Source organism: Ciconia boyciana, chromosome 12 (assembly GCF_034638445.1).
Source record: "Ciconia boyciana chromosome 12, ASM3463844v1, whole genome shotgun sequence".
Classification (NCBI taxonomy): domain Eukaryota; kingdom Metazoa; phylum Chordata; class Aves; order Ciconiiformes; family Ciconiidae; genus Ciconia; species Ciconia boyciana.
This window is the reverse complement of record NC_132945.1, coordinates 16,196,686-16,211,044: the sequence shown is the minus strand read 5'-3', so window position 1 is coordinate 16,211,044 and position 14,359 is coordinate 16,196,686. Positions and strand designations below refer to the sequence as shown.

General features: G+C 44.2%; 2 protein-coding genes and 1 long non-coding RNA gene across 6 annotated transcripts in view; 2 read left to right on the top strand and 1 right to left on the bottom strand.

Annotated features, from left to right (window-relative positions):
- The window catches only part of RNF128 (ring finger protein 128), a 38,928-nt gene extending 37,425 nt beyond the window's left edge, over positions 1-1,503 (top strand). For both annotated transcript variants that reach the window (XM_072876541.1, XM_072876540.1), the window contains exon 7: positions 152-1,503. In XM_072876541.1, the coding sequence (XP_072732642.1) occupies positions 152-270 (119 nt within the window). In that variant the 3' untranslated portion in view covers positions 271-1,503. The remainder of the gene's footprint in view (positions 1-151) is intronic.
- Positions 1,504-4,697: 3,194 nt separating this feature from the next.
- On the bottom strand, positions 4,698-7,617 carry LOC140658314 (uncharacterized). The gene is made up of 3 exons (XR_012044688.1): positions 7,423-7,617; positions 6,319-6,878; positions 4,698-5,510 (listed from the first exon to the last, which is right to left on the bottom strand). It is a non-coding gene; the product is annotated as an uncharacterized lncRNA (long non-coding RNA).
- TBC1D8B (TBC1 domain family member 8B) overlaps positions 7,402-14,359 on the top strand; it is a 43,990-nt gene continuing 37,032 nt past the window's right edge. The window contains exon 1 of one of the 3 annotated variants that reach the window (XM_072876537.1): positions 7,402-7,624. In XM_072876537.1, coding sequence (XP_072732638.1) covers positions 7,495-7,624 — 130 coding nt within the window. In that variant the 5' untranslated portion in view covers positions 7,402-7,494. Of the gene's footprint in view, positions 7,625-9,333; positions 13,842-14,359 lie in introns of those variants that run through there. The other 2 variants (XM_072876538.1, XM_072876539.1) reach the window with 2 other exon arrangements.

The window sequence follows — 14,359 nt, the reverse complement described above, 5'->3', positions numbered from 1 at the left end:
GGCCTTGGATTTCCCACTCTGCAGGAAAAGTGCTGGGAAAAGACCGCTGCAGTGGGCTTGTGGAAATAAAGCAAGTGTGGTTTGCTTTAAGGTAATAAAGCTTGCCTGTGACACTTCTTAACTTGTCTTTTCTTGGTTTTGTTCTGGACAGATGACAACATGCATCTTGTAAACAATGAATCCCAGCCCTCAGCTGTGAATGTCCTTCCACACGTTGACAACCCAAGTTTTGAGGCAGATGAAACACAAGTTTGTGAAGTCAGGTCCTAAGAACAAGCCCATCAACATGATGTAAGCCTTCTGCAAGGAGCTGCCTACTGCCGTCACATGAATACCAAACCTTGCAAGACTGTAGCAGAAAAATATTGCCTTGGCAATGCTGAGATCAAATAGACTTGTTCAAATCATAATTGTATGGTTTGCCATTCTTAAAACTGCATCTCCCATGTGGAATTTAGTTTTAGCACTCTTCAGATAAAGCTGTCTTAAAGAAAAACATCAGATTTTAACACTAAAACAAAAGTTCCATCTTCAGCAAAGCTTCTCTTCAGTGTTTAGAGTCTCTCTTCAATGTTCAGAGTCATTTAAATAAGGAGAAGATTCTTTGTTGTAGCTGTCTCTACTGGGAATTGTTTTGACTTGGGTTTTTTGTTGTTTTAATTCAAGTGGATTTTCATTGTAAACAAATTGATTTTGATCTGGTCTAATACTTCTTTAACAGACACAGTTCAGTTTAAAGCAACACTGTATTTAATATTTCAGTGCACTAATTTGATAGGAGAAAGTACAAACTAATGCCTGTCGAACTGGATTTTGCCCAGTGTCTTTGGTTCTCTAGTAAACAGATTGATTCTCTACCTCTCAACTCCAGCCCGCCAACCACACATTCCTAAAGGGAAAAAAGAGAGCTTCAAGCTGACAGGCCAAATCTGACTTGCACAATACTGTAAAGGGAACAATTGCAGGAACTTTTCAAACCTGTTAATATTAGACAGTTAGAAAGATCCTCCATGATTTCTGGAGTTATAACCATCTCTAGCACCAGCAATATGCCAGAGTCCTGGCTTTGAGAGTCTGGGATGACTTCAGGAAGATTGAACTAAAGATGGAAAGAGAGATTCTTCCCAAAGGATCTGCTGTGTTTTGTTCAGAAAATGATCCAGCCTCTGAAAAATGCTGGACTGTTGCTGTGCATTGTTTTGCCTGTGTGCTAAAGCTGCAGGGAGAGCTGACGTCCTGGAAATGTAACAGATGATTGGAGAAGTTGTCTGCCATCTGTGGGGAGTTGAACTGGGGTCAAGGAGGAACACTGGGTACCTCAGTAGTAAGTGTAGGGCCTTGCCCAGTGAAGGTAATTAAGGACATCTTACAGATGCACTTTATTATTTTTTTTAATCTCTGTATGTATGGCTTGTTTCTGATGTTAGCAGAACTTTGTCTTAAAGCCCACAATAAAGTACTATTGAATCTGGAGGGGAAAAGCAATGCATTTTCTTATCTATCGTACAATTAAAATTTTGTAAATATTTCATGATTTGTATTGAATTTGAATATGAAAATGTAAATAAAACTATATTTTGATGACCCTGGCTGACATTAAATGTTGATTACCAGGTCTTACATAGAAACGGATGCTGAATTTGCCCTGTCCCACAACCCCGAAACTCATTCAGTTTTGGGAGGCCAAAAAGAGCAGTGCTTGCTCAAACTAATTGGAATAAGGACTGCTAATTATGTGCAGGGTGCTACTGTTATGTGGATTGAAATTGTGTTGAGAGGCTTAAGACTAGGAGCTGTACTCTATATAAAAGAAAAACCAAGGATGTGTTCAGTGAGCTGCTTGATATACCTTTGAACTGTTCTTCTAGGCATGTTCGGCACAAGGCAGTCTTACGTGAACTCTTCAGATCAGGCACGTTGCATCTCGCTTTCCCCTGTCAGGTTCTCAGCATCCCTCCCTTACTCAAAAGTTTATGCTTGCTTTGTAAGACAAAGCATTTTAAAAACAATTAAATGCCCTTTGTTCTGTACTATACTATTAGATACAGTAAAAACTCATCACTCCCCTGGCCAATTTGGTAACCGTTAGTCTTGTGCTTCTTTTCAGCTCAGTTCCAAGTCTAGTCCAGGAAGCACTGGTTGGTTATGGGATCAAATTGCAAAGCTGAGTATAATTGGACTTCACTCCAAAGCTGTATTTTGCTGTGATGACCTTTCCATTCTACAGCTGAAGTGCAGAGCAGAGAAAGGAACAGCCAAGCATGTAAATATACAATCCTGTACACTCTCATGAAATAATCTGCCAGTCTTCTGTGTTTAATAGGAACAAGATTTGACCTCCAAAAAAAAAAAAAGGAGGGGGGATTCAGATCAATTCAATACATTGAAAGGTGTTCAGCTTTTTTTTTTGTTGTTGTTCCAATCTATACATTTGGGTTGCTTTGTTTTATAGGATTCAAGCCTTTCTATTTACTGTCTTTTAAGAGCAATAAACCTGCCTTTTTTCCAGTACTGATATTTCTAAGGGTAAGGTGGATGCACAGCATTTTCTCAAGGAATGCACTAGTGGAGTACTGGGGGATGCAGCAGCTCATGTCAGTGAACTCATACTACTGTAGGATCAGATCATGTGTATGTGTTCTGTCAAGATGTGGACTTGCTTGGAGCTCAAGGCACTTATACTAATTTTCAGGAAGGTTTTGAAGATTCTTGTATCAAGTGTGAAGTACTGCTAAAGGAATAAATGCAGCTTTTGTACCTGAACAGTATTTGAGCTACTGCTAGGCAGAAGAATTTAATGCTTTTCTGGTTTTGCAGCTTACCCTGTGAGTCTGCCATGTTCTTGCGTGTGCAGATTTATTTGTAAATATTAGCTATGCAAGGGTTTTTGTTTAAAAATGAAAGTGTGCAAATTTCATGCACACAGTCTATGATACTGAACTTGGATCTGTTGCTGTCCGACTTTGAAAAAACCATTTTCTTATTTCATTGAACTCTGCAGAGGTGTTTTCCCCTTTGAGAACATTGATACAGTTCTACCTGCTTCAAAGAAATTTCAAAGCTCTACTCTCACTCTGTATTTTCAAGTTTCCATGGATAGCAGCTGTCTTTAGCTGACCCTGCTTAGAGCACTGTGCAGCAGATTTATTTTTTTTTTTGGTGACGCTACGGGCGTGAATGGCTCTGTGTTACGTATACATATATATATGTGCACTATGGCATGACAGACTCTTTTCTCTAAGCAAGAGGCAAACAGGAATGTACCTTGGGGATAGGGTTGTTCCTGAAATGTGATGCAAGCTTGCTGTTATTGTGCAATAGTTTTGGGGTTTGCTATATATACACTAACGTTCGCACGTAAGATGCTGGAAATTATGTGCCCACGAGTGGTAACGGTTGCTAAAATGTGTGCCTCTTGACTCTGTTAATATTCCCATTGAGTCACAAAGACATGTCAATTATTCTGCCCCCAAAGAGAAAGAAGAAGAGGTTCCAGCATTGTCTCCAAGTGTTTACTCACTGCTGTCATTTATCTCTCCCCCAGGAAAGCTCTGATCTAGACACTTCACTCAAATGGTTGCATGCTCTTGAAGGGGGACTGGGAAAGGTTTTTTTTATCCCTGCAGGAGAGGAAGCCTTGTCACCTGGTGCTGGATTACTGTGCTTCCTTGTAAACCAGGCTTTACAGCAGCGGGATTTTATTTTAAATCCCAAACCAAAATAACATAATTTTCTCACGTTGAGGAAAATTTTCAGGTTTCCCTATAGAAATGTAGTTATAGCTGAGATTTTTGTTTAAGGGAAAAGCAGGACTTGTGATGGGGGGCTGCATACATATAAAAGCAGTTTGAGTCAAAAGGGCAGTTGTACTCTTCCCATAAAATGGAGAGACTTAGTCTTTAGATGGAAAGATCTGCACTTGTCAAATGACCTAACAGTTGGACAGAATAAATATACACATCTGCCTCGGCTGTGTGATTTAATGTAATTTCATTCCATGTTTAACATACACCACCTCAGCAGGTAGCCTTGCCTTTTCACCCACATTTAGACTGACATTTTTCCTGTGCAGATTTGAACAGAGTTCCACTCCCGCAGGGGTGTAATGGCTGGCATTTTGGAATAGATGAAAGAAAATCTACTGGCTTTGGCAATTTAATTTTGGCTCTAAGGGAAACTTGAAACCAAACTGCAATGTTCACCCACTGTGAATTAACAACTATGTAATTCTCTGCACTGGTAGTTCCACTGTTGGTTATACAGACTGAAGCCAAAATTTATTTATATAGCTATTTATCTATTTATATAATCTTGGCTATGGTTATTTGAGGGAAGTAATTTACCATTTCTAGGAGGTCTTTAACACAGTGAAAGAAAAAATCTGCAGCACTAAATGGATCTCTGTTGCTGCAGAATGCATTGATTAGACTATAGGATGATTGCGCACTGATTAAGAAAGAATTTAAGTGCCTATAAATAAATTCCTCCAAGCCAACAGAGGAGCACTCTTTGCATCTTAACAGTATTTGGTTAAGAATCCAGTGCCTGAGAGAACTGGAAAAAAGAAAGACATTCAAGACCTTGAACCAAGGGAGAGGAAACCAAACAGACATTTTCCAAGCAGTAGCATTTTACTGTTAAATTTTTATCCAGTTAAGAAAGTTTGAATCTTACATAAGCAAGCAACATGTGTCCTAACATGTCCAGTGTGTGTGAGATGCCAAAAGCCAAGCTCTGGATTGGAAATGCCAAGGGCGTCTCTCCTTACAATTAGCATCAGAATGAGAAGACCTGTGTTAGATCCTTAAGAGGTATTTCCTATCCAAGGGCTTGGCTAATTGGGGAAAATTAAATGGTAAACACTCTCTCTGGGAATGCAAGAGCAGCATCCATGCAGGAGTCACTCTGTCAGTTCAGCTGGTAAATCTCCAGGAACCTGCTAATGTCTGTTACTCTCAGTCACTTCAGGTGGGGGGATTGAAGAAACTGCCTCATGAAGAACAATGTGCTAGTATATCTAGGAGTTGTTTGCCTTGTCTCATTAATGTTTTACCTGTGTTAGTTACCACATGCTGGCTAATGACTTTTAATTCATTTTTCCTTTCTAGTAAAGGTAAAGCACCAGAAATTTGTTGCTTCCTACTCTGTTATAAAAACAGGTAAAAAGAATAGCAGTATTAGTTAAATCTATATTCAGTGCCAAAGGGAAACCCTTTTAATACTACAGCTTCTCTTGCTGTGGTGCAATGAGTGAATGGAAGAAAAGGAAAAAAGTCTCATACCAGTGCAATTCACCCAGTTTTGAAGCCTTCCAGTGAGTTAAATGGGATTGCACACTTGGTTCTTCTTTCACACTGGTGCCTTTGGGTAGGTGGTTACTTACGCAGCTGGAACTGGATGAGCATTGCCAAACACCTTTCTGTGAGCGCTTGGCAAAATCTCGCTGTGCCTGTGCTCGCAAATAGACCAGTGTTGGCAGAAGCATTTTTGGTAGTGAAGTACATTTGGGACTGTTGGAAGGGATGAAAGGAAGGCAGGATAAAGCAAAAGTGACAAGTTTGCAACCTATGGTTAGTGCATGATGTGCATAATTTTTTTTAGAAGGAGCTCAAAGTAGAGGCTGAGTTTAAACAACTGTGTGCTGAATTTTTTGTATGATACACAATCAATAACGCATTATTCTTGAAAATCTTAGGAAGGTCAATTATGCTGGAAAAAAGAGTGCTAAGGGAAGGGTCCGACAGGACAGCAAACTGCAGAGTTCCTGGGAAATGGGAATGTCCTACTCGCTCCATTTGTATGGAATAACAGATCGTGTCAGGACCAGGAGTGAACCTTGCACGGAGGTGGGAAAAGACAGTAACTCTGAGAAGTCCCCAGCACCAGCGACCTGGAGCAGAGGAGGCAGTGGGGCTTCCACTCCTGGAAGGTTTTTGTTTGTGGTTTTGGTCAGCACCAAAAGATACCATTTAGGAAGCAGAGTGTTATCAAATGCAAGGCCTCAGGGAGAGATTTGGAGCTCTTTGGGATGTAGCGAAGAGATTGGAGAAGAACTAGCAAGAGAGGGGGCTCAATAGTGGGTGGACTGAGCAGCTGGGTGGCCGCGATCGTGACTTCAGGGGAGCTGGGAATTACGCTGTGCTGACCAGTGCTCACGGAAAGCAAGTCTCAAGGTCATCCCAGAGGGAAATCCTCGTCTGCCAGGTATGGTGGAATAGTTCCAGCACCTGATTTTTTTTGAAACCTGGCTGTGAGAGAACTGCTCTTTACATCAGGAGGAGACAGCAACAGAAGACAGTAGTAAATGCAGATACTCACGTGCAGTCCCTACGAGTATGAAAGCCGCTGTCTTGTTCCTTAACAGGATAGATTGATTTATTCTAGCACAGAACAACTGGTAAAGTCAGTCTGCAAATAATCTGAAGAGCCAGTCATTGAGGACAAGTACCAAAGGTCTTGCAGACAAATCATGAAAATTCTGAGTCCACAAGTCAAGCTGTTGTTAAGGCAACCAAAACGTCTACTCTACTCCAAATTAGCACTGAATCGTGTTGGGTGATAGAAGCAATGAGGCAGATTGTCTTTTTATAACGTGAAATGTAAATAGGCAATGTTGACCATATGTCTGCTTCTGCAGCTGGTGGGGCCGCTCCTCCGCTCCCGGTGTGGCCTGCGACCGGGAAGGGGACATGCACGGGCACTGTCACTGGGGTGCTGTCGTCGGTGGGAGTGGTGGTCATGGCTCCCTTCCTTGTGTGGCAGGTTTTTCCTGTGGTTTGTTCCATACCCCAGTCTCCCGCTGCAGCGTAAGGCTTAGTGCTGACAGGAAAACAAACGTAAAAGCCAAGCCAAGTCTCTGGTGACATCTGTCTTCTGGGCTGAAAATGGAGTAACATTTGGCCAAAATTGAAAATGGGACTTCTCTCATTGACAGAGATGACAAAAAAATATCCAACGCGCTTTATGAAGGCATTTTAGGGACACGCTGGAGGCCCGTCGGGGAGGTCCGAGCCTGCTGCGGCCCTGCCTGACAGGAGCGAGGTTGGGGCCGGACAGCTCCCGGCTAGGGGCAGGGGAGGTGCCGTGTGCGGGAGCGGAAGGAAGAGTCTCTCCCCGAGCCTGTGGGACAGGAGCCATAACTCTCGGGCCGCCTCCCCGCGCAGGGACGAGCCTCGGGGGCTGTAAGCGGCGTCTCCCCGACCTCCCTCCAATGCCCCTGACGGCCAGGCAGGCTGCTGCCACACGGCCCCGGCGGCGGGCGGCCGCGCAAGGCCCGACGGGAGCTGTAGTCCTGAGCCAGCGGCGCTGCGCGACCAGCCCGCCGCGAGGACTACAGTTCCCAGCATGCCTCGGGGCAGCCCTCCCGTCCCCCCCGTTCCCCCCCCCCCCCCGGCGGCGGCGCTTGGCCGTTGGGCTGTGTACGTGGGAGCGGGAGGCCGGGCGGCGCGGCGGGCATGGGCGGCGGCGGCGGCGGGGAGTGAGGGGGCCGCCACGATGTGGCTGAAGCCCGAGGAGGTGCTGCTGAAAAATGCCCTCAAGCTGTGGGTGCAGGAGCGCTCCAACCAGTACTTCGTGCTGCAGAGGCGGCGGGGCTACGGCGAGGAGGGCGGAGGCGGGCTGGCAGGTACTGCCCCCCCGGGGGCCGGGGCAGGGTCTCCCCTCGGCTCGGCTGCGGGGCGGGGCCGCCTCAGGCCCGGGCCCTCACGGGCCGGCGGGAGAAGGGGCCGGCGGAAGGGCTGGGCGGGGGAGGATGGCCGTTTGCCGGACCTGGGACCCCCCGCTCCAGAGGGGCAGGGAGGAGGGGAGGCCTGGGCGAGTTTTGGAGCCCTTGACCTTCATGGGGTTTCTCATATGGTTCTTTTTTTTCCTCTTCCCCCCCGCCCCCTTTTCCTTGCATGAGAGAGGCATTTCAAAAGTCATCCCACTGGGAACAGGAAGGTTTGGTGAAGTTTCCGGCACACTCCGTGTGGGATGGGGCCTGCTGGTGCCCATGGTGGCACTGCACCCAGGTGGGGATGTGCGTCCCGGCAGGGCTGGGGGCAGCTCTGGGCCAGCTGCCACCCGTGGGGTGGTGCGTAGAGCTGAGGTCAGCGTAGCCCATGCTTGGTACTAGCTTAACAGCCCTTTGCTCCCACAGACACCCTGGCAGAGTTAGATTTGCAGCTTGTTGGAAGAGGAGACGTCAGAAGAAATGACGATCTGTCTCGCTTGTTTCCAAATCCCTTTTCCTGCGTGCATCTGAAGCTGCTTGAAATGAGCTCCTGCTCAGGCATTTCTGATCACTTATGTTAAAAACAAGCATATGATTTGATGGAGCTTGTCAGGAGGGGTGGGTCAGGAGGTGATAGGGCATTGACCACCATATAATAAACTTTACCTCATGAGACCTTCAAGGTATGGAGCTGAGTTTCTATTTTTAATTCTTGTCTGCTTGTATCATTACACACTGCAGGGACCCCAGCTACTGCTGAGACCTCTGTTGTGGTGGTAGCTATTCAGAGTGGAACTGACTCCTTCATAGTCTGGTGGCATCTGTCATTGACCACGTCAAGGTGAAATGCTACAGGGAAGCAGAATAAAGTTGTTCCTGGGTGGGATATGGTTCTTGGGTGTTTTGCATGAGTTGCATCTCTATGGGTTTTCTAGGTTCTCTCTAATTGTGTCATTGTAAAGCAAGCTATATTAAACATGAGGCATAATTGTCTTGTTGAAACATTTATTCATTCTACCGGACAAAACCACAAAGTCCAAACTTTGGGCTGATGAATTTCAGATGTAGAAGTAGCCCTCCCAGCTGGAGGCGGGGCATTCTTCATTGGCATCTGAACGACTTGCAGGGTGCAAGGGAAGTGTAAAAAAGAAAGCATCACAAAATCCAAGATTCTCTTCTAGGGATATCATTATATTATAGACAGATAGATAATGTTAGGCTTCGGCTTAGAACCAAGGGTGATATTTTGCAACCTTGGAAGTCTTGTGGTCATCAGGCTAGATAGGCCATTCTCTGCCCTGGTATCTTTGGAAGCCAAGGAAGCTCAGTTGGAATGAAGGTAGTCTTTCTGTGTGATAAAATTCATTTAAGAACTGACTGAAGTGAAATAATAAGAACTAGAATTAGGTGTTCATTTAAAAACATCCTCATAGGCTTACAGCTGGACAGACAGCTGGGGCCTCCTAATGCCCTTCGGTTTTTGTTGAAGGTGAGGCTTCTGTCACGAGTTCTGTCCTTGATGGTATTTGACGGTGTGGAAGAACACTTGAATGGAATAGTTCCTGTAGTATGCTTTTTTTTCTGTGGCACTGCACATTTAATTTCTGTAGCTTTTCTCCTAATGTTAGCTTCATACAGATTCAATCTGTGTAAGTTATGTTTTTCACTGGACAGAAACAAAAAGTGAGATGTTATTGAATTAAAATTGTGATTAAGAAAGATTAACAAGAAAATTGGAAAAATGCAGTTAAGTTTGTGTTTGCAGGTTTGAAAATATTCAAACCTCCTAGGTATAAGCTAGCATAATTTGCTATGCCTAATTTTAATTTTATATTGCTGTCTGTCACTCAAGAAAATTAGTGCTTACTTTAGAAAAAAACCAATGAACAGCTATTATCTTATGAGGTCATCGCAAATGTGCCAAGTAAAATCTTGTTCTCCTGAACAGCAATTTTCAGCTGGTGAGACAAGGCTGGAGGTGACTGGCAGCACTGAGGGACTGGGGAGTTACGAGTGAAAGAGGCAGGCAGCAGTACAAGACTAAGTCTTGAGGGAAGAGAGGGGCAATGCCTCAAGGCAGGACTGGGAAGAAAGATGAACAGTGCTGCAGGGTTTGGATAGCAGTAATGCTGAGGAGGCAGTAGCAAAGGATTCCCAAGAATACAGGAGTACACTTGGTAAGACAGACTTTAAGGAGGGGAGATGTGAGTTTTGAGGAAGTGGCCAATAGCTGGAGAAGGTACAGACCAAGGAGAAAAAAGATAGATGACAGCAGAGGCACTTACCTGAAGGAAGGCTGGGAGTTCTGGTGCTGGCCTAGGTTTAGAATGAAGGCTGCAGTTGGATTTGTTTGTGTGGCACTGCTGGACTGACTGTTACAGCAGCACCAATTTGTAATCTGTAGATGATACAGTTAGCTCTTATGGCTTATAGCTCTTATGTCCACACACAGCATAGTTCTGAGTTGGCTAGTGTGGATATAAATGGACAGAAATGTCTTGTGCTGGTTTTGCTTAGCCTTGGCTCTCTTCCTGCAGGTATGCACCTGCTTAGCTTTGTATTTCATTCTCTTTCCTTACTTGGACCTCACCTAAGGATACAGATACTGTAACCTGTTTGACTGGTTCCACTTCCTGGTAATCCCAGCGTGCAATAGACTGTCCCAAGCATGTTGCTGTACATCTGGCAGTGCAGCTGTGTGACCATGTCCTCTGGTTGTTCTGCCTTTGGCAGAGCTGCTATGGGAGAGCTACTTTTCTAGGTTTTCTAGAGTGTATTGGTAAGAATATAGTTAGGCAAAATGGCCCATGTGCTGAAGCACAGTTATGATGACACAAAACCTGTGTTGTGAATGCACGTGCCATAACCAAGGTCTAGTGAGATTAAGCATGTTGGTCACAAAGATGTTGCTTTGGTTATAGCTTAGACAGGACCTTAATCAGGAGATGAGTATTCCTGGAGTAGTTACACAAATGAGTATTTGGTGTCATAAAATACTGATCTTTCACTGAAATGTCAGAAAACAAATTATTTGTTTTCTGCTTCCATTTTTCAATTTGCCTCTTTCCACTTGAGAAATTGAAGTAAAATGCAACTGTGAGAGGAGAAAAACTTATCAATGAAATACATGGTTGGAACTAGTCTTCCCTGCTTGTTGTATGTGCCGTGCTTGGAAAAGTAGGGAAACACTCTGACTCTTCAAGTCCTGGATTTCCTGCGACAGTTAGTGCCATCCTGAATCTGTAGAAGGCCCCCGCTGATATTTCTGGTTTTTAAAAGATGTAGCTTGTTGTCTGCATCATTGCTAACTAGCTCGCAGGCATACAAGTTTGGAGGAAGGGGAGACAGAGGTAGGCTTGTATGTGTGTTCTGGGGAAATTTTCCTTATCTGGTATCTGTCAAAAGGAATAATGTTAAAGTATTATCAAGTAGTGGACGTCAATGGCAAAGACCTTGTCTCTAACAGAATTTCCTGGTGGACCAATTAAAAAAAGTACTTGGTGATCTTTGTACAAACTTAACGAAATGTATTTTGGTAGGAGCTGCAGGACAGGAGAGGAAACTTGCGCTGTAGCTAGACTCAGTATGCAGCAGGGAAGATGCTTGCTTTTCAAAACTTAAAGGGCTGTGCTGTGACATCACTAAATGTACAGTAGTAGAATAAATGGCAGAAATCATTTATACCTGCCGGTGTTTTAGCACACTGAGCTTTTGGTGTGGCTTGCTTGCTGCAGGTCCTCACTGTGATAGGAATCAAAAGGAAAACTCGCTAGATTAATAAAGATCTGAAATTATCTACGCTGCATATTTTTTTCAGCAGCTGTAGCAAAGATTATTTTGCAATGCATATATTTGTGAGACAAATAACACCACTCTGTTAAGAAGCATATTTACATTTGGGGATGACAGGCGGGAAAATGACCAGCACACGCTTCCCAATTCATGTTATACAGCTTTTTAGCTGTATGGAAGCAAAGATAAGGAGGAGCTGTGATCTTTGTGATACTTTTCTCTGTACCTACCAAGGAGACTAATACTTACCTTTTTTCAGAGTTGTGCTTCTAATTTTCCCTTCTTTCAAGGATATCTTTATTGCCATAGATAGGCAAGAAAGATTGCCACACAAGGGCTTGGATACACACCTGAGTTTAATGAGTTACCATTGTCCTACCTGAGTCATAACCACTGACCATAATGTACTTGAGTTATTATAAATGGAGATGAAATCTTTTTTCACTGAAGGCTTAAACTAACTTGTTTTACACCTCAATTGACTAAGAACATTTGCATCTCAGCCCATGCTCAGTATTTCATTAAGCTGAGGTTTCTTAGTCATGAGATCAAGTTCACTTGGGAAATAAAATTAAGCAAAAAAAAGAGTTCTGTGCTTAATTTGAGGAAATAGGAAAAAGGGTCTTATTCACAAGTTGGCATTCATGGGTTTTAAATCAAATACACAGAGATGATGGCTTTTCATGGTTTATACAGTATGTATTTGTATCTTAGTTTATCGAGTGAAAACTGGGGCCTCAGTCTTTATTTTTTTAAAAAAACTGAACCAAAATGCTCTGTAAAGCTGTTTGCTATTACAGAATGAAGCTTTATCCTGTCTCTGTAAATAAATATTTACTGTAGTAGGGATTTACAGTTTGGGTCTCCTGCATTGTAATTTGGCTACAGTTCACTCTGGATGTATGTTTCTCCCCTGAGGTTATATCCTGCACCAGAGAAGCCTTTGTGGAAGTTACATAGCATCTGCTATGTTACTCTGGTAGTTTTGGTTTCAGTGAACCTGCATCTTCTGATTTTTTTAAAAAAGTTTTGCTGAAAAATACAGTTCATTTAAATTGTAGTTGGGATACCTGAATTTGTCTTTGCTTACTTATGCAATGGATTTCAGTTTTGTAGTAAATCTGTATATTTCACATACTGTTCCTATTGATTTTATTCCTTGTAGTTGTATCTAGGTATTACATGGCTTTCAAGATTTATTTTTATTTTTAATTCGCAATTTATTAACAGGTTGACTTTATAGTACAAAAACAACTAAAAAGATAGATTTGAAGTTCATTATTTTTATTCTTCACATTTATACTTCTTCAAACCTAGAAATGTTAGTTGTCAGGACATAGCTATTTAAAACCTCTCTTAAGGTTGCTCTAGGCTTTCTTACTTTGAGGTATCTTCTGTAGGATTCTATGGAGTCTCTTCGTGTATCTAAGAATCGTATGCTGAAAACTTAGGAGAATGCCTGTAAATGGTTTTAGCTCTTGAAGTATGACAGATATCTGACCAAAATAAAGGATGTTTGCTATTGTACTGGGTTTGCGTGGCAACGTTTTGGTAGTGGGGGGGCTACAGGGGTGGCTTCTATGAGAAGATGCCAGAAGCTTCCCCCATGTCCGATGGAGCCAACGCCAGCTGGCTCCAAGACAGACCTGCTGCTGCCCAAGGCTGAGCCCATCAGCGACGGTGGTAGCGCCTCTGGGATAATGTATTTAAGAAGGGGAAAAAACTGCTGCACAACTGCAGCCGGAGAGAGGAGTGAGAATATGTGAGAGGAACAGCTCTGCAGACACCAAGGTCAGTGAAGAAGGAGGAGGAGGAGGTGCTCCAGGCGCCGGAGCAGAGATTCCCCTGCAGCCCGTGGTGAAGACCATGGTGAGGCAGGCTGTCCCCTGCAGCCCATGGAGGTCCATGGTGGAGGAGATATCCACCCGCAGCCCCTGGAGGACCCACACTGGAGCAGGTGGATGTGCCTGAAGGAGGCTGGGACCGCATGTAGAGCCTGTGCTGGAGCAGGGTCCTGGCAGGACCTGTGGCCCCATGGAGAGAGGAGCCCACGCTGGAGCAGGTTTGCTGGCAGGACTTGTGACCCCACGGGGGACCCATGCTGGAGCAGTCTGTTCCTGAAGGACTGCAGCCATGGAAAGGACCCATGCTGAAGCAGTTGATGAAGAACTGCAGCCTGTGGGAAGGACTCGTGTTGGAGAAGTTCATGGAGGACTGTCTCCTGTGGGAGGGACCCCATGCTGGAGCAGGGGAAGAGCGTGAGGAGGAAGGAGCAGCAGAGACAACGTGTGATGAACTGACCGCAACCCCCATTCCCCGTCCCCCCGCACTGCTGAGGGTGAGGAAATCGGGAGTGAAGTTGAGCCCAGGAAGAAGGGAAGGGTGGGGGGAAGGTGTTTTAAGATTTAGTTTTTATTTCTCATTACCCTACTGTGATATGATTGGTAATAAATTAAATTAATTTCCCCAAGTTGAGTCTGTTTTGCCCGTGATGGTGATTGGCGAGTGATCTCCCTGTCCCTATCTCGACCCATGAGCCTTTTGTTGTATTTTCTCTCCCCTGTCCAGCTGAGGAGGGGAGTGATAGAGCGGCTTGGTGGGCACCTGGTATCCAGCCAGGGTCATCCCACCACAGCAATCTATCACAAATTTACTTGTTTGACAGGATTTTTTTCCCCTTTGGTTCTGCTGTGATTAGCCTTTGAATTCTTCAGATTGTAGAAGTGAGCACCTATTGCCAAAATGAAGCTGGCTGTAGCTGCAGAATATCACTTTCTGCAGTTGTTGCCACTCAAGGAAAGCTTTTACAGTATTTTCAAACAGCTCCTTTTTATGGTGATGTAAATAATCTGAGAA